Source organism: Onychomys torridus, chromosome 20 (genome assembly GCF_903995425.1).
Source record: "Onychomys torridus chromosome 20, mOncTor1.1, whole genome shotgun sequence".
Lineage (NCBI taxonomy): Eukaryota > Metazoa > Chordata > Mammalia > Rodentia > Cricetidae > Onychomys > Onychomys torridus.
Genome location: NC_050462.1, coordinates 20,156,720 through 20,180,848, shown reverse-complemented (window position 1 = coordinate 20,180,848; position 24,129 = coordinate 20,156,720). Strand labels below are relative to the sequence as shown.

The 24,129-nt window shown below is 42.0% G+C and overlaps 1 protein-coding gene across 3 annotated transcripts in view; it reads right to left on the bottom strand.

Moving 5' to 3' along the window:
* The window catches only part of Kitlg (KIT ligand), an 82,169-nt gene that overhangs the window by 30,245 nt on the left and 27,795 nt on the right, over window positions 1-24,129 (bottom strand). For all 3 annotated transcript variants that reach the window (XM_036170206.1, XM_036170205.1, XM_036170207.1), the window contains exons 2-3: window positions 15,073-15,186; window positions 3,446-3,508 (exon numbers count right to left, since the gene is read on the bottom strand). In XM_036170206.1, coding sequence (XP_036026099.1) covers window positions 3,446-3,508; window positions 15,073-15,186 — 177 coding nt within the window. The remainder of the gene's footprint in view (window positions 1-3,445; window positions 3,509-15,072; window positions 15,187-24,129) is intronic.

Sequence of the window (24,129 nt, the reverse complement as noted above, 5' to 3'; positions counted from 1 at the left end):
CTATGGTATCTTTGAGGAATCACTATTGTTGATACTAAAATCAAGCTATTAGAGAGAGGGCTCAGCAGTTAAGAGATGTACTTCTCTCCCATGACCCAAGTTCTGTGCTTAGCACCCATGTCTAGCAATACCTCTAGCCTCCATGGGCATCTGCACTCATGTGCGTGCGTGCGTGCGTGCGTGCGTGCGTGTGTGTTTCTGTGCATACACACAATTTCAAATATTTAAAATAAATCTTTAAAAAAATAAAATGGAAATCATGATCATGGAATGGACCTCTACCAGAGTAACAGAAGTGAAAACACAAAAGGATGAAATTGAAAACGGCCAATACATTAAAATATTTGCTGAATTTACTAGAGTTGAAAACACCTTGCTGATAGGTAAAATAATTAGTGTCTACTCAAGAAACACATACTAAATTATTTATAAGTAAATGGGTGTGATATACACAATTTATTTGGAAAAAATAATTTAATATGTATTTATAACAGAAAAAAAGATTTGATAAAGCAAATGGATGGTGGAAAGAAACGCTGAACCTGGATTAGAGCATATAGTGTTCTCTGAATATTCTTGCAATTACTCTGTGCATCTAAAGGCATTTGCATAGAAAACTGTGACTGTGTATATATATATAATTTGATCTAATTTTAAAATGATGAGGAATTTACTCCAGCACCTCCTGGTATATGGGCTGATACACACATTAAAACAAACACAGCTGTGTAGAGACATTCAGCCACCCCATGTCCATTCTTTCTATAGTAACCGCCGGGTGAATGAAAGACCCAGCAGCGTACACTGAGGTATTTCTAAGCTTAAGAAGTTGAAGGGAAAATCCTACTGATCAGGCAGTATTACAGTTGTGAGGATTTGGAATTGGTGACTACCAGGGGATTCAAATACTAACTGGAGGATCACAACCTGTTATCTGCAAGGTTATTTTCTAAGAAGGCCCTTGAGTAAGGAAAGTAGACTTTCCTTTTCGGCACTGAGCTGGTTTTTACAATAAAAGTGAAAAATAAAATGTATCCTGCCCAGTGCCCAAGGCTGACTTTTATTGCTCTGGCCCCAGGGAATCTTTCTGGCATCAAGTCTCACCCCACCCTCCATTGTTTAAACACAAAAGACTAGGCAGCTGGAGCTCTGACCACCAACAAATCACCACAGCCACTCAACTGGGAAAGGCCTCTGGTCTTGGCAGAGGCGAACACTTTAAAACGAAGGTAAAGGGTAAGACCCCAGTTTCTAGGCTAAGCCCTCCACACTAGCTTGTTTTTCTTGCCAACTGTGGTGGCCAAGAACAATGTTTCTCACTAGTTCCACAATAGCATGCCAAGACCAAATAATAGCAGGCTTCTCTCAATTGCAGAAACACGCACAAAATATGTGGCAATCAGTGGGCTTTATTTTTACAAGCTTGGCTCTAACTATCACCAGCCCATACTGAAATTTATGATTTAGCACCATCTATGATTAGACCAGCACAAAACCATCTATTTAGTTATTTCCCGCTTAACACTTGCTTTGCAAAGAACAGCAGGGTTGCTTTGAGCAAGTCTGGCAACCGCCAGGCTCAAGGGGGCTGCAGTCAAGAGCGGGAAGGAGTCTTTATTACCTAGAAACTTCCTTATAACACTTGGCTCACCACCCTAATTATTCACATCCCCATGTTCATAACCCAGTGTGAAGAGTCAGGATGGGTGGAGTGGGATGGGATGGGGGTGTGCTTTTGAGGGCTGTCATGCTCAAACTGTAGAATTCTGGTCAAAAGAAGTCTGGATGGTAAATCTCCTTGAGGCTTTTGTAAAATATGAATAATAACAGTCTACCTAATTTAGAGGCTTTCACTCGCCTTTGTTGGGGGCAAAGAATGTGACATCTGTCATTTCACTAATGAAAAAGAAATGTTACGAAAAGGCTATGGACTCTTCTCTTAGTCTTTATTAAGACGTTTTCATTATCTACTTTTTGTGGTGCTGCGGATGGAATTCGGGACCTTACCTACACTAGACAAGTACCAGAATGCTAAGGCCAGAGTTTTTAACCTTGTAAGCACAGGTTCAGTTGTGTTCTTCCCCCAAACACTTGGTGACAATGTGATCATTTGGTGACAACCGGATCAAATGTCTGCACTGACTGACTGTCAAGCTGCTCTAACTTTATGTCTCTATTGCAGAGACCGCCCCATCCCCAACCCCTAACCCCATCACACCTGAATTGACAGTCAATTGACCAGGCTCAAGGATAGCTGGTCCATCATAAAGACCCATGTTTTAGGGAGTTCTAAAGAACTTTCAGTAATTCATGCTAAAATGTTCACCAAGTAAAAGAAGTATAGCCACAGGCAGTCTCTCGAAATGAAACCCTTGTGTAGTATTGGAAAGGTGTTCTAAAGAATGGAGTACTATGTTTCAATTGGTAACCGTTTTGATGGATTGATCCACAAGACCCAGAAACAACATGTGCATCATCAACATGCGCTGAGTATTTGGGATAGGGAAGTATGGGGGTTGCAAAGGAGAGGGGAGCCCAAGTGGCTTTAGGTTTACTTTGGGATTACAACAGCTACAGTGAATTAGCACGGACAGCATGTGTGTGGAAAACATGTGACTAAGTCGCAAGTTGGAACACACAGGATAACAGCATTAATATTGTATCTTTTAGTATGGCAAAACTTGAGGTCTCATTAGTGTATAAAATGTAAGTGTTACTATGCTTCTTTTTCAGTCTACATAACTCTAGTGGAGTTTGTCCACAGCCTAACATCCAAGAACTTACATCAAAGCAGAAAATTCTAGCTCCTAATAACTTTTATCACTAAGAGACAATTCAGGGAGTAATGGAGATGGGGAAGCATGTATGAGGCTGAGTTACATTTTACCACTGGGGGTTAAATATACTGAAGCAGACACTGTGCAATGGCAAGCTTTGATAATCTTCACTTATTTTCTATTTACAAATTCTGACGCTATGTAATAGGGTTTTAGTGACAGAGTAGAGTTTTTGATTATAAACACACACACTTTTATTCAAAAAATCTATTGCATGGCTAATAAGATCAGAAATAAAATATTCTATGTTCTTAAATAAAATAGAAATAAATATATATATATGAGACATTGTCAATGAAAAAAAATTAATTAACATGAATTTACATTCAAGCCCCTTTGAGGGATGTCCAAGAGAATAAGACACATCAGTTGCTAAGTCTAATGAAGATGGTCTGTTTCCTTTTAGCTTACAGGCCTAACACAAAAGCTAACATGCTCATTTTTAATCTAGCAATGGCCTGAAGGAATTTTTTTTTAATTGTATAAGTCAAAATCTACAGACACCATCTTCACATCAAGACAAAGAGCAGAGAATTTCTTTAATGTGGACGATCCCCTTTCCCCCATTAGCTACTAAAATACAACTCAGAAATGTACAGATTACATACCAAAACATCCATCCCGGTGACATAGTTGAGGGCTATCATATAGTCATTTGGAAGATTTGCCACCTACAGAGACCAATAAATAAGTGAGTAAATATGAAAGAATTCCTTGAGAAAATTCATACATTCCACCTGTCATATCATTTACATTCCATTCTCCTTTGTTGTCCAGAACACAGTGGTGAAACAAAACTTTTGAATTCCAAATCCAATCATGGGTAGCTACGGATATACCATACCTGGTACCTACCCAATCACCCATGGCTAGTCAAGTGATGGATTTTGGTGGAGAACCTACAACCATTACTATTAATTCTACCGAGTTTGGGAAAATCTAATGTGAATCTTCTTTTCCAACTGTTGCCCTGGAATTCCCCTTAGGACAATTTTCCAATTTGCTTCTCCGTAAGGCTATTATGCCGTTCTCCTCAGTAATTCTCACAGCAGATAGGTCAGGAGGCAGAAGGAAATGGCTGTTAAGTGCAAGTTCTCAAGACTCAGCAGATGGATGGGCTGTGTTTTACACTGCAAGTACTGTAGTGATAGTGATACACACGTAAGTCGGAGGGAGGTCTACTGGTCCACATTGATCCTATGAAAAGTCAGGAAAGGTTCCAGAGGACAAGGCTATTCTTACAAGAAGTGGACACTAGCATTTCATTTAGAAAGGTTTGGTTGCAATAGGACTCAGTTCAGTCACCTTGGGTTGGACACTTGATGCTCCTCACCGACCTGGCTAACTTCCAAAGGCCGTGAAAAGCATCTCACACATTTAAAGCAATAGTCCTGGGAGTCAGTGAATCAGCAATGGACAGAGCACCAGCACTAGAGAATTTGAAATTCAGCTAAACTCTCTTGGTTTCCCTCATTTATAAGACAGAGATCCAGTTACCCGTTACTAGCTAAGCGAATGTGGCAACCACGTTGTAAAATAGCAACCCATGTTCTTTATTGAGAACTAGGTAGGAAAACGGTGTCAAAGGCAGATGACATCATTATCCTGTGTCTGCCTTTTTGTTCCTATGGAAAGCTAGGATCACATATTTACAGGGGCAGGTCATCTCCGACAAGTTTCCGATGATGTAAGACAGATGCTGCTTCTTGGTCTTGCCATTAGCATTTGGAATCTGAAGGCAATTTGGTGAGAAAACACCAATCTAACACAAGTGACCAGAGCAAAGCTTAGGTAGCAATCAGCCCCACAGTGGGGTTACACAGTGGCTCACCCATTTCAGCCTCGGTGGACAAATTTAGCAATTTCGCTTTCGGCAACCCATGTGATGATTGGTAGCAAAGGGGTTTAGTTGAACAGTTTTCAAGTATTTCCGCTATTCTGGGCACTGCACTCTTAAGAGTGAAAGTGGTATTATCATCTCTCTGCCAGGGTATCTCTCTTTAACAGGTGAAGAAGGCAGACGCAAAGGGACCAAATCACTTGTCTCTTGGGTGTTACTTGTGGACCAGAATCCAAGTTCCCCCATAACTGAAGACGCACTGCCGCACGGCTCAGCTGCAGATGTTCATCTAGTGTTTGGGACAGATTGTACCAGACAGTCTATATGTAAAATACTATGTACTAACGTATCATGGCGACACATGCCTGTAATCTTAGTATTTGTGAGGCTTAGTGGCCAGACGGTAAATGAAATTCTCCTTGCGAATCTGTACCATTATTCATCTCTTGCTCGTCACACTGTCTACTGGAAATAATCCAGGGTTCCTGTAGAAGGTGGTAGCGTGATATTTATTTTAGGAGTTAACTCTTACATTCTATACTTTACCTTTCTTCTTCTCAACCAATTTCCCCTTCCATCCTTTTATTACTTCTTTTGGCTTTTTTATCTTTACTCTCAACTTCCAAAAGCAAAACCACCTAGTCATTTTACACAAGCCCCACCACACCAGCAAAGGCCCAGTGCATGCCTTAACAGGCATGAGACTGAGAAGTTATTTATAGTCTCTGATGGACTAACCATGTAGATTAGGGTCATTCCACAAGGAAAACACACCAAGAAGTTGTAAGTATTTGGGAACAGAGATTGCTGAAGAGCTCATTTATATTACTTTTCAAAACGGAAGCTTAGAATTAATATTTAAAAACCTTAGGGTCAGAGTATATCAAAAGGTAAGGGAGATGCTGGCCAACTTCATTTTATGGGGAATTAACACATAAAAAAGTTGATTTAAAGAAGCCACAGAAAGCTAACAAAGAGTCCTATGATCAGGACACTAACATCTCCAGTGTCAGTGGGACGATGCAGCTCCACACTGAGCTACTTTATAGTTGACTTGTGGTGGGAAAAAACAGAGACTACTTTTGAATACCGCTTTACAATTGATAGTAGGTTTTCATGCACTCACTACTCCATGAGACATGCCTTATTAAGCCTATTTCACAAATGAGGATGGGGAGGGACGCATGGCGGTCTGGAGGTTAAGTATGGCGGTTAAGTGGCACCTCCAAGGTCAAAGGCATCAGGAGTACCTGGAGGAAGGGAGAAACCCTGACTAAGTTGAGCTGCTGTCTGTGCACCAAACCACAGGGAAGGCTCTTTGTTAGTGTTTGGCTTCCCTTGTTTGCTTTTCAATTACCTCTGGAAGATAATTTGAAAAACTGAGCTGCAGATATTTATGATCATTTCGTAAGTTACTGTATTCCTTTCTCAGCATTTACAGTATGTTGAATGGGACTGAGAAAACACAAATAAGCTGGAGGTAAATTCCACATCTCTGATGTTTATTGATCACTGGGGAAAGTTTTATAGAGGAGAGAGAGCCTTGGACCTGACAGGCAGATGTTGCTTAAAGACTCGGAGTTTGAAGTTGGGGCCAACAGCACAGGTTCTGAAGACAGATGTTTACATTGGATGCTGGCCTGCCACCTGCTAACTCAGGTCTTGGAAGTTACTTCAGCTTTCATTTCCACATGTATAAATGGAAATTAGACTAGACTGTGGCTAAAGGTTTTATGAGGATTAAATAACTCATACTCAGGGGCTAGCTGGGCATGGTGATGCATGCCTTGATTCTCAGCACTTTGGAAGCTGAGGCAGAGGGATAGTCATGAGTTTGAGACCCCAGAGATATATAATGAGTATAGAGCTCACTTAGGATACATGGCAGCCCTGTCTCTAAAATCCACATTGGAAGAAAGGAAGGAGGGAGGGAGAGAAGAGGACTTGGGCATGGTGTATAAGAGGGCAATAAAGTGGGGGCATACTGAATACAAAAGTATATGTAAGGGAAGGGATGGAGAGCTTGTGGTATATTTGAGAGGCGAGAAAGAAAAGAGACATTGAATTAGAGACATGTCAGAGGGACATCTGAATGCTGGGCTAACAGATTCCAGTGGGAGGCAGTACCACTCAATGGGAACAGCGGCCTTTAGGCACATCACAGTATCTCCAAGGACTTTCTACTCTATGAAAGAGGATTACATGGATAATTACTAAGATTACGTCTGATCTAGCTTTCTGGCAAGCAGAGAAGGAAAGGGACAGTAAATTTAGGATGAATAGTCTAGAAGAACGGCTGGGAGAATGGAGAGGTCAGGGATGCTCGGAAGTGTCGCTGAGGAAGTGCTGGGCGTCTATCTGTTCAACATGTACACAGGCAGTGGAAATCTCTAGAAAAGCGGGGACCAGAGCGGAGTGTGGTAATCCTAGCCCTTCAGAGGTGAGGATGGGAGGATCAGGAGTGCAAAGTCATAGTTAAGATAGAGACTACATGGAGGGATGGTGAATTCAAGCCAGCCTGGGCGACACGAAATGCCACTAGAAGGGAGGAGGATAGAAAGATGGAGGGGGAGACAGAGAGAGAGGGGAAAGAGGGAGAGAGGGAGGAAAAGAAAAGTAGGGACGTGGTCTGAATTCTCCACATGATGCACTAACTTTACTAGACGGGATCATGGGCAGTCTTCCTTGGACAGCCGAGGGCTGACCATGTTCAGTGACACTGGAAAAAAACAGCAAAGGAGAACCGTGTTCAGAAAGGCTCCAAACACTGCCAAGAAAAAGAGGCTTGGCAAGGCAAGCTGGCACTGGCTGCTCACCAGCCCCTGCAGGTATTTGGACTACAGAGAACACAAAGTTGGGACACTTAACTCCATCTCTGGGTCACTGATCTAAAATGTCTGGCTCTCAGGACTCAAATGTCATCAAGGTCCCTAAATGTCATGCGGTCAGTCCATGGGCACTTGCACATCTGTGACAAGACCCTGATGGTCTCAGGGTTTCTCTCAAGTCCACAGGAGTGACTCATGGTTTCCTTGGTACCATCTATGAAATGTTTTCCTTTTCCAGCCTTTCTGGGAAAGAGGGTCGTGATCTTTGGTCTCATCAGGAGCAGAGACATTTTTAAAAATCATGGCTACAGCTGAGAAGGCTTACGCAGCCGTCTCAGTTCACTCTTGGCCAGCTTTCTGTACCGTGGCTTTTAGTTCTCAGCATACTTCAGGAAAATACTTTTTAGTGTCTTTGGATAAATTTCTTTTTCCATTAGTAATGCTAAAAAATCTAATTAACTAAATCAGCTACCATTAATTTTTCAAGGGTATCTGGGTGAATGCAACTGTCATTTTCAAAACCAAAATGACTTCAGAAAACTTTCTATACCACCTCTCATTCGTTCAGAACACCTAAATGAAAGCTGACAGGCTTTGCTCCCTTTCAAATAGAACAGATTAATCTTTTTTCTGTGCATACGGTACTAGTAATCAAATCTAGGGCCTTATGCATGTTGGCCAATAACTCTACTAACTGAGCTACAACCCCAGCCTAAGACCATTTTTTTAAAATCTACTTTAGAAGTGCCATGGTTTGAATATAGTTTGTTCCTGAATGATGGACTTATTTTTACTGTTTTTACATCTATTTATACTCCCTTCACCTCCCATCCCTTTTCCTGCTCCCTCTACACACACGTATATGCATGTGTGGAAGTCAGAAGACAGCTCATGGGAGGCAATTCTCTCCTTCCTGGGGATTCCAGAGATTCAATGTAGGTCCCCAGGCAAGCATCTTTGCTCACTAAACTAACTCAACAATCTGTCTTGCTGAAATTTAATTATGAAAGGCGGTGGGAACACATGGGACCTCTAAGAGGTAGCTAGGACTCTGTCTTTAGGAATGTGGGCTGTTCTCTTAATATAATGTACAGATTGATAGGCTATCTCAAGAGTATGTCTGCCATACAAGCCAGTTCAACTGGGTCTCAGCTTTGCTGTCTGTCTCACTTTGTGCTCCATTGCCCTGTCTTAGGACTCTGCTAGACAGAACAGCCAGATACAGTCTTTGACTTGGACCAGAACTGTGAGCCAAATTCAAACTCTTTATATCTTACCAACTCTGAGATATTATGCTATTAGTAACGGAAGCAAAATAAGATACGTATATACACCTGACAATTTCGGTTAAGTGATAGCAATTGAGCTTCTAAATATAATAGCTTCCCAGTCACAGAAAGAAAAGGTGGTTCAGGAAACAAAACTCATTGTCTTGCCCTGGTATTCTACAAACAACAGCAGAAACATTTACCCCAGGCTACTGGCAAGGCATTATCAATTATGAATATCAATCTACCACACAAAAAAAAAACCTTTTGAGAAAGACAAGTCATGATTTAGCAGACACGTAAAGGTTAACCAGAACAGTTAAAAATACTTAAAAATTCACATTGAACTAAATTCCCCCAAATGATGGGAAAAGAGCATCGGAAAAGAGCATCACAAATGCAGAGTAGGGAGAACAGATGGGAAGAATCCACTTGGACTATTTCAATATTCGGACTCTTTCCTCCATGCACAGTGACAAGCATTCAACTCTGCATCGTAACTATCCATAGAATTGCTCAAGTCAATCATCTTCCCAGATCCTCGACTCTCTCCTTAGGTAGGTCTGGCTTTGCCATTTAAAACAAGTCTTGCAACATTTTTCAAAACGGAGCAAAATGTTCTGTAAATAGATGAACTATTATGCTAAGTAAACATGCCAGAAGGATTTCAAATAAAAGCCATGGGGACCACAGAGGCAGGACAAAATGTCCAAGAAGAAATTAAAAAAAAAAATGTAAAGCTATAAATCATGTGCTCATGTGGCATGAGAATCACCCAGGCAAACATATTTTAGGTCTGTGGGCACAGCGCAAGTTGTCTCCTTCAGTCAGGGCAGAGCTAGCTGGTAGAGAGTACAAAGGAATGATCTCCACAGAAGAAACAGCTGTGAGCACAAAGCAAAAGCAAAATACCGGCTCACGTTCTTCCCATCACAACAAATGCACCAGGGTTACGCCTGCAAAACCTCTTCTTCCGTACAATCCCCGTCAGTCTTGGTAAGATTGATTTATTCTAGGAGGTACAACCTAATGAGGCTTCATTGTGGAATAAAATAACATAAAGCTTAGAAGGGATGCCAAATTCTCTAATCATACAGATCTGACTGGGGCCCTAGACTTCTCTGGGAAGTGAGGAAATATATATATACATAGGCCCCTCAGAAATGGACATAAAGGATATGAAAGTAAACTTATTTAAGAGTTTAAAATATGAAGGATTCTCAGTCATGCCCATGTTTCTTGTTTCGACATTCAGAAAAGTGAATCCTAGAAGGATCCAGTAGCTTGCCTAGGGGCAGATGAACAGGTAGGTATTCAATGGTATTCAAACCACCCCGTGTCCCCAGCTTCCACCCACATGCTGTGGCCTACTATTCTTTAAGAGAAATCCTGCAATTTTCTGCCTCCATAATCTCAGCAGCCACTCGTGTTGGAAGGAATGAGGCTGCTGGATCAGCAGAAGAAAAGCTTCACTCTGCAAGCACAAAAACCCGAGACGACTACTCTACATAAGCCCCGCCGCAGCTTCGGATGAATCGCTGTCTACTTTCTTCCTAGGCCCACATCCATCAGCTGCACCTCAACACTTCTTCTGCCCTGGGGCCCACACAGCTCCCCTAGAGACTGGTGGGGCTATTCTGCTCTTTTCTACCAATTTTGGTTAAAGCAGTGACCTTCGAGTCGTCTTTCAAAAGCTCATCTGCGTCAAGCCAAGTTTTATCTGGAAGCCCAGATCTATAAACAAAAGGCAAAGGGCTTGATGGCTCTAGGAACCACTGACCGCTGGTGCTCCTGAAGGCACAGAAGAGGTCACGGGCCCCAGAGCTGGGCTTCCCCTCTGGCACTCCAGTTTCCTTTTTGTCTATGGCTTTTTTGGATCACCTTTACATCCCTTCTACATCTGGTGCACAACCACTACAACCCACCATAAATAGCTGAGCATCAGAAGGCGCGTGTCCGGGCACTCTCCTGTTTCAATTCTCACATTTAATAAGATTAAGTGCAATTAATTTATTATAAATGTCAGGAAAACTGAGGTGGAGAGAAACTATGTAAGAATAACTTTTTTATTTTTGTCTTTGTTTTTGGTTTTTTGCTTGGTTGGTTGTTTGCTTGGTTGGTTGTTTTTTTTTTGTTGTTTTTTTTGTTTTGTTTCTTTGTTTTGTTTTGTTTTGTTTTGATTTGAGACAGGGTTTCTCTGTGTAGCTTTGGTGCCTTTCCTGGATCTCACTCTGTAGCCCAGGTTGGCCTCGAACTCACAGAAATCCGCCTGGCTCTGCCTCCCAAGTGCTGGGACTAAAGGCATGTGCCACCAATGCCTGGCTGAGAATAACTGGTTTAAAAAAAAAACACGTTTTATTTAATATATATCATAAAATTGAGATGTGGAAAATGAGATTAAGAAAGGTAATTACTTATCTAATGTAAAATATATAGGCTATAAACTCAGATCTACCAAAATTTATTATTTTAACCAATGTATATCCAGTACACAGACTGGATCCTATGCTATGTTGTGAAATTTTTAAAAATCAATTATAGTTAGCATATATGTGTGTGCCTGCACATGCACACATGTGCATGTCACATACCAGTGTGTGTGTGTGTGTGTGTGTGTGTGTGTGTGTAGGTCTGAAGGCAACTTATGGATATCAGTTCTCTCCTCCCAAATCCAGTCCCAGGGATAGAACCTGGGTTGGCCAGCTTGTCAGAAAATGCCTTTGCCTGCTGAGCCGTATTGCTGGCCCCACTATTTTTTGTATTGGTAATGGTGGGGCACTCACATTGCAATTCAGAGAGTGGATCTATCAGGTGTTTTATACATTTTAGTTTCCTCCTCTATAAAACAGGCCATGAATTGTATAGATCTTTATTCAGCTACAAGTGACCTCCGGAGTCCTGTTTTTCCTAACTTGACTTATTTTCAAATGTCCTAATATAAAATATCCAAGAAAACATACTGCTTTCACTAGAGGAACTCTTGGATGTTTTTCCAAAGTCAAATGCTGGAAGGCAGAAAACCTTTCTTTCTTGTTCAGTGATTTTTAACATTTGTTCTTGGAGTGAGAAATTATATTTTACTGTCAATAGTAACACACACTGTTTTCCAAGCATTTCTTCTTTCTCAGTTTCTTAATGCTTTTGGAGTTGTTGTTTTTTAATGTATTAATGTATTGTTAAAAGTAATAGTCCACAGAATATTGACTCATTATTAAAAGGTAATACTCTGCAGATAAAGACAAGCACAGAGTGCTGGAAGGTGTTTGTAATACCCACCTCTGCTGCTCAAAAATACCACTTTGACGTTTTCAAAAAGTGGTGCTTCCCAAGTCAAGTCCCTTCAACACTCTGCAAGGAATTTCTCTTAAGCATTGCATTAATCTTCCTATGTCCAGTCTGTGGTCAGCTATATCCTCATCTTCCCACAAATGGACTGCCTGTTTTAAAATTCATCTCATTTTGTGTGTATTGGTGGTTTGCATGTCTGCATGTATACCTGTGCACCATGGTCAAATGTGGGCATTGGATCCCCTAGAACTAGAGTCACAGTACCCAGGTCCTCCGGAAGAGCAAACAGTACTACTGACCTCTGAGCATCTCTCCAGCTTGTGACCACCTATTTGAAATTTGCTGCTCCTCAAACTTACTCTCAGCATCCACCGATAAAGTAGCATCTCCAGGAGGCTATTTTCCAGTGACCTACTTTACAGCATCCATCAGAGCTTTGAATTAACTGATATTCTTAAAATCTGTATAACGTAGAATCACTGGGAGATAATTGAGACTGAATTATACCAAAAATTATGATCTCTTGGCTTGTTTTAAATTATTATGTATTTACTTTTTTTTTTTGCAGCACTAGACGTTGAATCTAGATCTTCACACATAGAGCACTTTGTCTCTAAACTTTTGACAGAATAGGCCATCTAAAGCAAACTGTTCTGAAACCTCCTTATAGAACTTCATGAAAAATGTAGGTGCCTGGACCCTTTCCCAGGCTTACTGAATCAGTTCCTTGGATTGGGGCCCAGTGTTTCATAAGCACCACAAGCAACGGTGATGATGTGGACCAAATGCGGCCTGCCCTTCTCCATTCACCCAACAACACAGAACAATGATGAGTGTGAGGGTCAGTTTCCACTGTCAACTTGAGACATTCTAGAGTTACCTGGGAAGGGAGTCTTCACGAGGGATTGTCTGCATGAGGTTTGTTTGTGAGTGTATCTGTGGGGGCTTATCTGGGTTGCTCTAGTTGGAGTGGAAAGACCTCCCCACCATGGGTGGCACCATTCCCCGGGCATGAACCCCCATTATATTAGAATGGAGAAAATGAGCTGAGTGCTAGTATCCATGCATTCATTCATCTCTGCTGACTGTGGATGTAATGTAAGCAGGTGCTTCAAGTCCCTGCCACCTTGCCCTCCCCTCAATGACGGACTATAACTTGGAATTAGGAGCCAAGTAAACCCTCTCTCTAAAGTTGTTTCTGTTATTCACAACAACAGAAAAGAAAACTAGGACAATGAGCCTGGTGTGGTGACATGTCCCTATCATCCCAGCACGGAATAAAAAGATCACAAGTTTGATGGGGTCAGGTTGGTCTACACAGGAAAATCCAAACTCAAGAAACAAAACAAAATGAAAGACACACACACAAAAAAACATAACAACATATCTCCCAAATACTTGAATTTTGTGCTGGTGATGCATGTAACTCAACAATAAAGGACTTACTTAGCAAACACAAGGCCTTAATACCACATTATCACCCCCTCCAACCCAGTTCCAACACACAGGGTGGGGGCTGGTTCAGCAAATGAACATCATCTATTAATATACACAAAACTTAGAATATAAACATATAACGTCTTATATTATTGCCCGGGTCGCCAATTTTGCAGAAACTTGAGGAAAAGGACCATGATCTATGTTTCCAAAAGGACTTCCTCCTCACCCCCATCTATCTGATACTCAAGACCCATGGCTGTGTTGCTTTGCTCACCAAACCCTCAAGTGAAATGTATGCACACTGTCAGCTATTTCACGACTCTCAGTGCTGGGGAACAGACTCCGGGCCTTGTGCACACTAGGCAAGAATGCTTTTAAATCTGGAATGTCTTGGCATGCCAAGGAATCTGCATAAATCGTGTGTGTGTGTGTGTGTGTGTGTGTGTGTGTGTGTGTGTGTGTGTGTTTTGAATTCTTCACTGAGGCTAATGAGCCAAACCCTAACTACAGACATCAACTTCTGTTTTCAAGTTCTGTTATGAACACCACACACACACACACACACACACACACACACACACACACACTCACACACACTCACACATAAGTCAACCCATAAACCAGTCATGTTTAGTACCTATAGACAGAACTGCCTGTTTCATATACTAATACCAGTAAGTATTACATTTTGTATTTTATTCCTTTTCTCCCTAGTACAATTCTTACATCACCTATGTTCTCTAGTCAATTTCAAATAGCCAAGAGCCCCGAGTTAAGGAATTTTCACTCAGTTTTGCTTTCCTTCCCCTGTAGGTCATCATATAGAACTGGGCTGTCCTCTACCTCATCATGTTCCTGCCTTAGCTTCTTGAGTCACTGTAGGTGTATGTCCCCATGCCTAGCTCAAACTTGGATGAACCTGAGATAGTCTTCAGTCATCCAACTAAGTATAAAATCTCTCTCCTAGATCCTGAGAGTATGACCTAGTGCGTCTCAGTTGTACTTTGCTGACCCGAGTCTTCATCCAGACAAGCAAAGCAGGAAGCTGGCTGTGGCTGAGCCACATGTGTACAGAATGGCTTTTGCTGAGGGAAGGCTTCCAGTGTGACAGGCATGGAGGTGAGTGGCTTCTAGGGGGTGGGAGAAGCACCTCTTGCTACATTCACTGGAATCAAATCTCTTGCCACACATGACAACCTTTGTGCTGATAGGGGAACATAGCCGTCATAGGTGTCCTGCAGCTAAGCTTCCTACAAGATCAGGAAGGTATGTGGCAGACACAGCCACACAGAGAAACCCACTCAGCAGATAATGGGGAAAAGCCAGCCACTGTCTTTGACTGGAAGAGACCAGGACCAGAAAAGAACTAAAGTCATTACATTGGTGTCCAATGCGCCAGTTTTACAGACAACTCCTCCATGACCTAAACATCTCTCAGCTGCTCTGTAGAAGCCTTTCGGATTCATACAGTCATTGTCTTAAAAGACTATGTACTCAGGGCAGGAGTGCCCTAATCTATGGTCAGCAAGCAGCGGGAAGGGTCATAGCTACCCAAGCGATTCCTTACTTACCAATTTCGTGATGTCTTTTACATTATCAGTCACAGGATTCCCGCAGATCTCCTTAGTTTTGACGAGAGGATTAAACAGGAGCAGTTGAAGATAAATGCAAGTGATAATCCAAGTCTAAACAAAAACAGAAACATTCCTTGGAGCCCGTCGGTTAAAAATCCATAATTATAGCAACCACTAAACCACCTTATACCATATGTGGTAAATGCAAATATACCAGGGAGTTTTAAAAAATCTGATGGCTTCAATACAATTAAATGTTAAGCATTCAAGATGCTCTCACCAAACTTAGAAAGAGCAACAACAAAATACTCCTGGACAGAATCCTGATTGAATTATTCTTTCAATGGCTTTACTGTTAACTTCTGTTGCAAGCTTTCTACAGCCAATTTCCTAATAGCAATTAGGGGTGAACTTGTAGCAACATGCAGAGGAATTATCACTTAGGGGGACCTCGGAAAAAGTAGGAATGCATGAAATTCACACCCTAAGGCTGAAGGGAACCACTTTCCTTTTTAAATGTGGACAGTTTGGCAAACAGGAACACAAGCTTGAGAGGGACTTTCATTTAGACCTCCATGTTAGCACGCCATGCCACAGTGAGGCTGAGCGGCGGCAGCGTGTCTTTAGATCCAAGGCAGAATTTAACCTCTTTTCTAAGACAGAAAGAGAATTGTTATGTGGAGTCAGTTTATTAGTGGTTTTATAGGGGAAAATTTCCTTAGCCAATAGTTAGATATTTCTGAACTCTGGTGGGAAATTCTCTGTCTCTCTCCCTCCCTCCCTCCCTCCCTCCCTCCCTCTCTCCCTCTCTCCCTCTCCTCTCCCTTATCCCTCCTTTCGTCTCTCTCCTCTGTCTCTCTCTTTCCCTCTCTCTGTCTCTCTCCCTCACCTCCTCCCTCTCTTCAGACACACACACACCCCTCTAAGAAAATAACACCTTCCACCATGGATTAGTTATTTTTATTCATGACTTGTTTTTCTTCCTTCCAAATATCATAGAATTATCAGAGCTTAAGCATCTGATTTGCTTTCTTTTTTCAAGCATCTACAAAACACTTACACCAGTGCCTTGCATACAAAAATCCCTCAATATGTGTTTGCTGGATGAATCCACGGCCCAGACCAATATATATATATATATATATATATATATATATATATATATATATATATATATATCCTTTCTAATTCTCTAATCTAAACAAGTGTCAGGAGGCAGTGACTGCAGCAGTTGCTGGGGAAACAAGGATGATGAAGATGTCCTTGGAACTCAGAGGCAGGAAAATACATAACACCTCAATCCATGATCAATGTTTTGGGAACACAGAGAAGAAGGCAATTAATCAATTAATCTTGAGGGGAGACAAGGAGAAGGCAGGCAGCTCCAAAGAAACTGGGGGGAGACAGTGTGACTCTGGTTAGATAGGGAAGAGACAAGGACTTTTGTAGACAACGGTAAAGGAAGCATGACCACTGCAGAAAAAATAAATAACATAAAGCAAAGGCATATGGAAGTATTTTAAAAACGTTACATCTCTTATGAACCAGTGTCCGTGTGTGGCATTTTAAAATTCTACAAAAACACAGGTGCGCATGGTAAGAATCTTTCCTACTTCTGCAGCTTTGCCACATGTTCAAAGGAACTAAATTATTACTGTTTTCAATAACTCTCGGCACACTGACACACTGGACCACATGGCCATTTTCATTTGCTAAAATAATCACACTATAGCTTTGGTGGCTACAGTGGCTCATAAATGGAATTAAAGCCTCTTATTCTTTCACTACTTGGGGTCCGCTTTGGCAATAATCCCACTTAAGTTTATTTAGAGCTACTTTGAACACTACGGGGGCATACTCCTCATTAGACCATCTCCATGAGCTCATAGCAAAGACCAAGTTATACAAATGATCTGTCTGGGGATCCCTGTTTGGGGGAAAAACCTGGCACACACATTTCCCCTTGATAACACAGTTTTCCTTCATGGGTATTTACTGCACTATGCCTTTCTTTTATATTGCTGATGCTGAGTTGTGACTCCCCCTGAAGATGATTTCTCCAAGGCCCTTCATCCTGATAAGATTTGAGAAGCCTCCCCAAGGACCTTGGTCACTGGCCAACCTGCCAACCTCTCCAAGAATAATGTTCATATTGTAGGTCCTAAGAAGCATGGAGGCAGATGATGTTCCTTGTCTTCACCATGTACTATGTCTGGCACAGAATGAATAAAAATTGGAGGCAGAGAGGGAGGGAGGGAGGGAGGGAGGGAGGGAAGGAGGGAGGGAGAGAGATGGATGAAAATTTCTCATTCTTTGAGCAAATAGTTATTGGGCACTTTCTTAAGTATATATTATGTGCCATGCTAGGATTATACACCAAAAAAAAAAAAAAAAAAAAGACAAAATACCTCTTCTTCCATAAACCTCATCTGTAACTTAGGTAGATGAACCATGAATAGGAATGAATTGTGTTATATAGCCTGCTATGAGGACTTAGGAAAAAGAATTATTAGAGAAAGGAGTGGGTACTAAAACAATTAAAATGAGATCCTTTGAACTTACAATCACAAATAGGCATGATTTTGTAACAAGACCTGGGTATGGGACAGGCATTCATCAGGCTCCCCTCTGTTACCTGTCACAGCTCTTGTGGTTTTTACACGGAAGGTTTGTGACAGGCTCACGGCGATGGAATCTATAGGTGCCAATTTCCAACACCTCTGGTGATCCTTGGCATTTTCAGCAATAAGTAACTTTAAATTTCATTTAGGTGCATGAGTGTTTTTTTCTGCGTGTACATATGTGCACCGCATACATTCCTGATGCCCACAGAGGCCAGAAAAGGGTGTCAGACACCATGCAACTGGAGTTATAGACAGTTTGTCAGCTACTATGTGGGTCCTGGGAATCGAACCTGGGTCTTCTGAAAGAGCAGCCAATGTTCTTAAGCTCTAGGCCCCCAGTAAAGTATTTTACTTCAGCTGTGTATACTGTTAACTTAGATATAATGCTATTACACGCTTACTGCTATACAGTAGAGTATGGACATAAACTAAAGACTTTGTGACTCTCTTTACTGTGACAGTAGTTTTGATATGGTGTCTGGAATAGAACCCACACTATCTCCAGCTTCAGGGAAAAACTCAGAACAGACAGCAAAAAGCAGATACAGATGAGCTGAATCTCAGCTTCAAAGCCATCTCTAATGTCGAAAGTCACTGCATACTTGGGATGCTCGAGGCAATGGCAGATGACAGTTATGCAGGACCACTCCCCTAGCTACAGAGACACTGAGAAGTTTCATCCTTTTACCAAAGTGGCTTTTCCTCACCAAGACTTACCACAGCAATTAAACACTAATGATACTTCGGCTGCTACCTAACATCTTCAGCTTCATTCTCTTGGATGAAATACGGACATGCTACATGCATGTCTTGAGTTCATGTGTTTGCAAACACTTATAGGGAGAATCAAATTCCCTGACATCCCTGAGTCTAAAGAAAAGACCATCAGAGCTAGCCTCCCATTATCCTCCCAAGACTACAGCATGGGTGGAAACAGGCTGGCATTTTAAACACAGTAATCAGTGGGTATCTCCTGGGTATTTCCCCTCCAAGGACTGGATGGAATTAAAGTAGTTCACTTAGACATCTGTGGGAAAATGCTGCTACAGCAAAAAGAGGAGTCCCTACGGTATAGGGAAGGGATCATCTTTATTTAAAGAGCCGGAGTAAACAGGAGCAGCAGATGGCATCAGAGAGACTGGGGAGGCAAAATCAAGGGTATTGCAGTTCAGTTCAAAGTCCAGCTTTACTGTGCATGGAACAAGATTCATTGAAGACTGAACAAGACTCATTAAGAAGGATATGAACATATTTTGAATTAAAATAAAACAGAAGTAAATTAAGTAGGGGGCTGGTGGCGGAATGCTTATTAACACTAAAGCCTTGGGTTTGATCCCGGGGACCAAATAAACCAGGCATGGAGGTGCACACCTGTAATCCCAGCGCTCAAGAGTTAGAAGCAAGTTTAAGGGTCAAAATTTAAGGCCATTCTCAACTAGATAGCAAGTTTGAGGCCAGCCTGGGATACAAGCAACCGTGTCTCAGAATAAACATCTTAATTAATTAAATAAACAGGCTCCTTTAAATAAATAAGACCACTGTGATTGTTGTAGGGTGACAAAAAGTAGAAACATTTTACAAAGAATAAAGTAAGCTGGGCAGTGGTGGTGCACACCTTTAATCCCAGCACTCAGGAGGCAGAGCCTGGTGGATCTCTGTGAGTTCAAGGCCAGCCTGGACTAGAGAGTGAGATCCAGGACAGGCACCAAAACTCTACAGAGAAACCCTGTCTCAAACAAACAAACAAAAGGTAAAGAAATACCAATGAAGAGTTACCCCTATAAGCCACCAAAGGATGATAACAAAAATGCATTGATCAGCATTCAAGAGTCTGGACCTGGGCAGGCTGAATCCCGAGTCAGGAGACTCACACTCAACTCAAAGATTTGGACCTGAACAAATGATTGGTTGTGCCAAATGAGATGAGTGTGGGCAGACTAGAAGCCACACTGCGCGTAGAGTAGCTTGTGAGGTCTCACAGGAGTGACACCAGGTCAGGACATTGGAACCTGGATTGCGGGTATGGGACTGGTTGGGTCTGAAAATGAAAATAAACGATTACCTTCCATAAATACATTGGATTCTAGACAAGAATGGTCACCCAGGGATTCTAAATAGAAAAACTAACCAAGTACTGAACACCACACAGTGTAGAGTTCAAGCCCCACAGATGAGAACATATGCAGGAGCAGTACCTGTAGACATCAGAGGAGTAGGAAAAAGCAAGTATAACCAACACTAAGAGCAGAGTGTGGTACTGCATGACTACAAATCCCATCCAGCACTTGGGAGTCTGAGGCAGGTGGATCACAATGCTGTCGTGGATTTACACAGTGACACCATGATAAGTTAAGAAGAAGGGATCCCACCAGGTGGTGGTGGCACACGCCTTTAATCCCAGCACTGGGGAGGCAGAGTCAGGTGGATCTCTGTGAGTTCGAGGCCAGCCTGGTCTACTGAGTGAGTTCCTGGATAGGCTCCAAAGCTACACAGAGAAACCCTGTCTTGAAACACCCCTCCCCCCAAAAAAAGAAGAGGAGGAGGAGGAAGAAGAAGAAGAAGAAGAAGAAGAAGAAGAAGAAGAAGAAGAAGAAGAAGAAGGGGTCTGGGCCAGATTATGTTAAAGACTGAGAATCAACCACAGAATGAAGCAACATGGAAGCCATTGGTAAAATACTAACCCACGCATTTTGATTGAGAAAGCCTGGGGGGAGGGGGGTTATCTGAAGTGGTTTAAGAAAGCAGGAGAAAAAAAACAAAGGAACCAGAAAGAACATGAAACTCTTTTGAAGAATGTTCTTTCAGAGGAAAGCAACGTAATAAGCAGACAACAAAAAACAAAAACAAAACGGAGTGGTCAGTGACAAGAAAGTGGGGGTTGGTGGGGGAATTATTTGAAAGGAGATGGAAACATCAGGATATCTGAATGCCACTGGGGATTGTCCAGTGAGAGGAAACGACTGGAGATACAGGTCAAAAGAGAGGGACCTGCTGCAGCCACATATCTGGGTAGACAAGATGGAGTAAGACCTGTGTCTAATGTACAGCCGCTGACTTTGAACAGAAGTGTGGACAGCTCATCTAAACTAAAAAATATCACATTGTCACTGAGATATAGGGTTGGACTGGGTGGGGGAGCAATACAAGGAATGAAGCTATGTGTTTTCAAAATTTACTTTGTATTAAGCATCTTTCATACCTAATAACAAATAAAACCAATTAAAATAAAATTTTAATAGACCCGAATTTTAAAGATGAAATTGCGGTGATTTCAGAATAGTGAGCCCAGTAGACCAACTCGAGTCTGTCTGATTCGAATTTCTATCCCTTTAAGTACAACATACTGTCCCAAGACTACAGGAAATCTGTCAGATCATTTATGAGCACATTAAGGCACATCTCTAGTATTTTAATAATTCTGCAAATACCAAACATATGGGAACACATTTGTTCCATGTTCCATGCACAGCTGAATATCTTGCACCATTCAGAGGATCATATTTTTTCCTATATGTCATTTGATAGTTTCTTAAAATACAATTAAGACAGATTGCTACAACTGCAAAATAATTTCACCTGCACAGCCTCAATTTTTGCTGTCAGTCAAATACAAATGTCTATGGAGATGTTTTTGCTAATTTTATAGACATGTACTTGATTAAGGTGCAACTCAAATCTGTGCTAACTTAATCAAATGTCACCGAGAAACCTCTATTTCTTGACGAACTTTATTTCAAAGCTATTACAAACAAGTCTGCAGTGTAATGGAGTTTTGCAAGTACTTTGACGCCACTAAGAAAGAGCCTTCCTCTTCAAAGAGCTTACCATGTGACCTTGAACAAGTCAGTTTAACCCCCTGGCATACATACCCATTTATCAGCCGGACACGAAATGAGAAAGTAAAACAAAGACAGAAGAGCCTCGCCCATGTCCTGAACTGGTGGCAAAAGCAAAATGAACTATTCCAACCTGAGGAACTACACAGCCATTCATTATTCACCTTATGAACTTTGGATTGGTTCGATGGAAAAAAAAAGTGGAGGAAATGTTTGAATAAGCCACAAGTGCTGGCTCACACCTATAATCCTATCACTTGGGAGGCAGAGGATTGCTGTTAGTTCAAGGCCAGCCTAACTACCTAGTGAGTTTCAGCGCAGCCTGGTTTTCACAGTGGGATGTCGTCTCCCAAAAACACATAAAATAAAATAAGAAAGAATGAAAAGCTTGCTTAAAAAGTCTTAGGAAGTCCTTTACAGAGTAAAGTAACAGTGAACAGAGTATGGCTTTTAAATTACAGACAAAATCCTATCCGTCACGTGGAAGGTGAGTGTGGACTTTCATACACAGGTATTCGGACACTCTTTCGGGGGGCCAGAAGCCACTATTCATCCATGGTGTAGTTTTCAAACCGTGTTGAGAGGAGTGGTAGTTAAGGAAATCCAGTGAAGCGTGCCAAGATACAAACAGAAACTTCATTCTCCTTTGGTTCTCCTCCTCGTTCACCAAGTTCTAAAACCTTCAAGGAGAGCCCAGTGCACCAGCGCCTCCCCGCACGGGTGTGCACACCGACGTAAGCACACATCCCAGGGGAGATACTGTGGTGGCTGAAGCAAAATAGCCCTTCTGTGGGACTGCTGTCCTAAATGTATCTCTTCAGTCTGCAGAATCATCTTGCGGTTGCGTTCTGCAACATTCTCGTCTGAATGGCATTTTCTTTGGCTACTTTGTGTTAGAGCAGCACATCTCTTCTCTCTAAGCCACACTCAGTGTGTGATAACCTCCCCTTTGAGATAAACCTTTACTGTACAGACACACTAAACCAATCTTACTGACCACAGTGCTTGATGTTTTTTTTCTTTCTTTCTTTCTTCCTTCCTTCCTTCCTTTCTTCTCTCTCTTTCTCTCTCTCTCTCTCTCTCTCTCTCTCTCTCTCTCTCTCTCTCTCTCTTCTCCTCCTCCTTCTCCTCCTTCTCCTTTTTTAGAGGTAGGGATCAAAAGTATCTCCCACACACTCCCCATACAACTTACTACAATAGCCTTTCACTGCAAAGACTGCTTTCAAATGATGGGCCTAAGGGGAGGAAAATAATGAAAACTTTGCCCTGTCCTGTGGGGACTCAATCATACAACAGAAGCAGTCCTGGGAGAAGGGAGTCATAGACACTACAATTCATACTTCATTGAAAAGGACAGATCTCAGGTCCTTCTCTGAGAGGAGGGTTTACAAGTGGGTAGGGGAGTGATGGGAGGAGGGAGCTGGAGTCCACTCCTGCCCCCCACCCCACCCCCAGCAAAGCATCGTTGGGGAGAACAACCTTAAAACGGATTCCAGTGGAACATTCATCTCGTCCCTGATCCCTCTGAATGCAGCTTGCCCCACAGTACAAAGCTACAAACCAGCAAGAGGGTTTGCACCCCTGAAGTAAACTATCTACTTGATCGGAATGTGTGTCCCCACAGAGAAGTCTCCTACATGGAACTCTTGCGGTTTCCTGGGCAGCAGTAGGAATCCACATGCACGTGGGCCAGACTCCTCAAGAAACCAGAACACCCCAATTCCGTGAAGTAGTTGAAGTACAAAAGCCGGGCCAGGAGGTGGTGGCGCATGCCTCTAATCCCAGCACTCGGGAGACAGAGCCAGGTGGATCTCTGTGAGTTCGAGGCCAGCCTGGGCTAGAGATTGAATTCCAGGAAAGGTGCAGAGCTACACAGAGAAACCTTGTCTCGGAAAAAACCAAAAAAGAAAAAAAAAAAAGTACAAAAGCCCTCTTCCCTATGTGCGTGAGGAGATTTTAAAAAGCCCTCATGACCAGGCTCCATGTTACAGACTCCACAATGTCATAAAGAGGGGGGAGTGGCTCATGTGTGTGGGGGGAACTGAGAAAATGGATATTACAAGTGCCTTGAACAAAACAGCCGCTGCTACCAGAAACAGCGTTCATTTCCTCTTTAATCTCCCCAGCCCGCTGTGGAAATCAGGCAGTTTGTTTCCTTGTAGCCCAAATGTGTCTTGGAACACAGTCAACTGGCTTAGCCACCCAGAGCCAGGAAAGTAAATTATCAAGACACAGGTATAGCAATTAGTCTAGGCTCAGGTCTTCTGAGGTCATCAGAAGCAAAAACTTTTCCCAAGTAAACCGAAAAGAGGATTCTCGTTCGGTGAATAAGCACTCCGTGTTTTATTACCATTTTGTTTTTTAGATCTTTTTTTTAAAAATTATTACTTAAAAAATTTACCAGCAAATGTTATCAAGAGCATAGCCACTCACTGTACACAGATTCAAACTTTCTCTAATTTCTGTCTTGTCACCTCTAAGAAAGAAAGGAACAGGCAGAATTCCTTTCTAAATGTTACTGCTCAGTGAAACCTTCTAATAGGATAAACACTTCTCTGTGAGGTTACTCCACAAATCTTTCTATCCTCTTATAA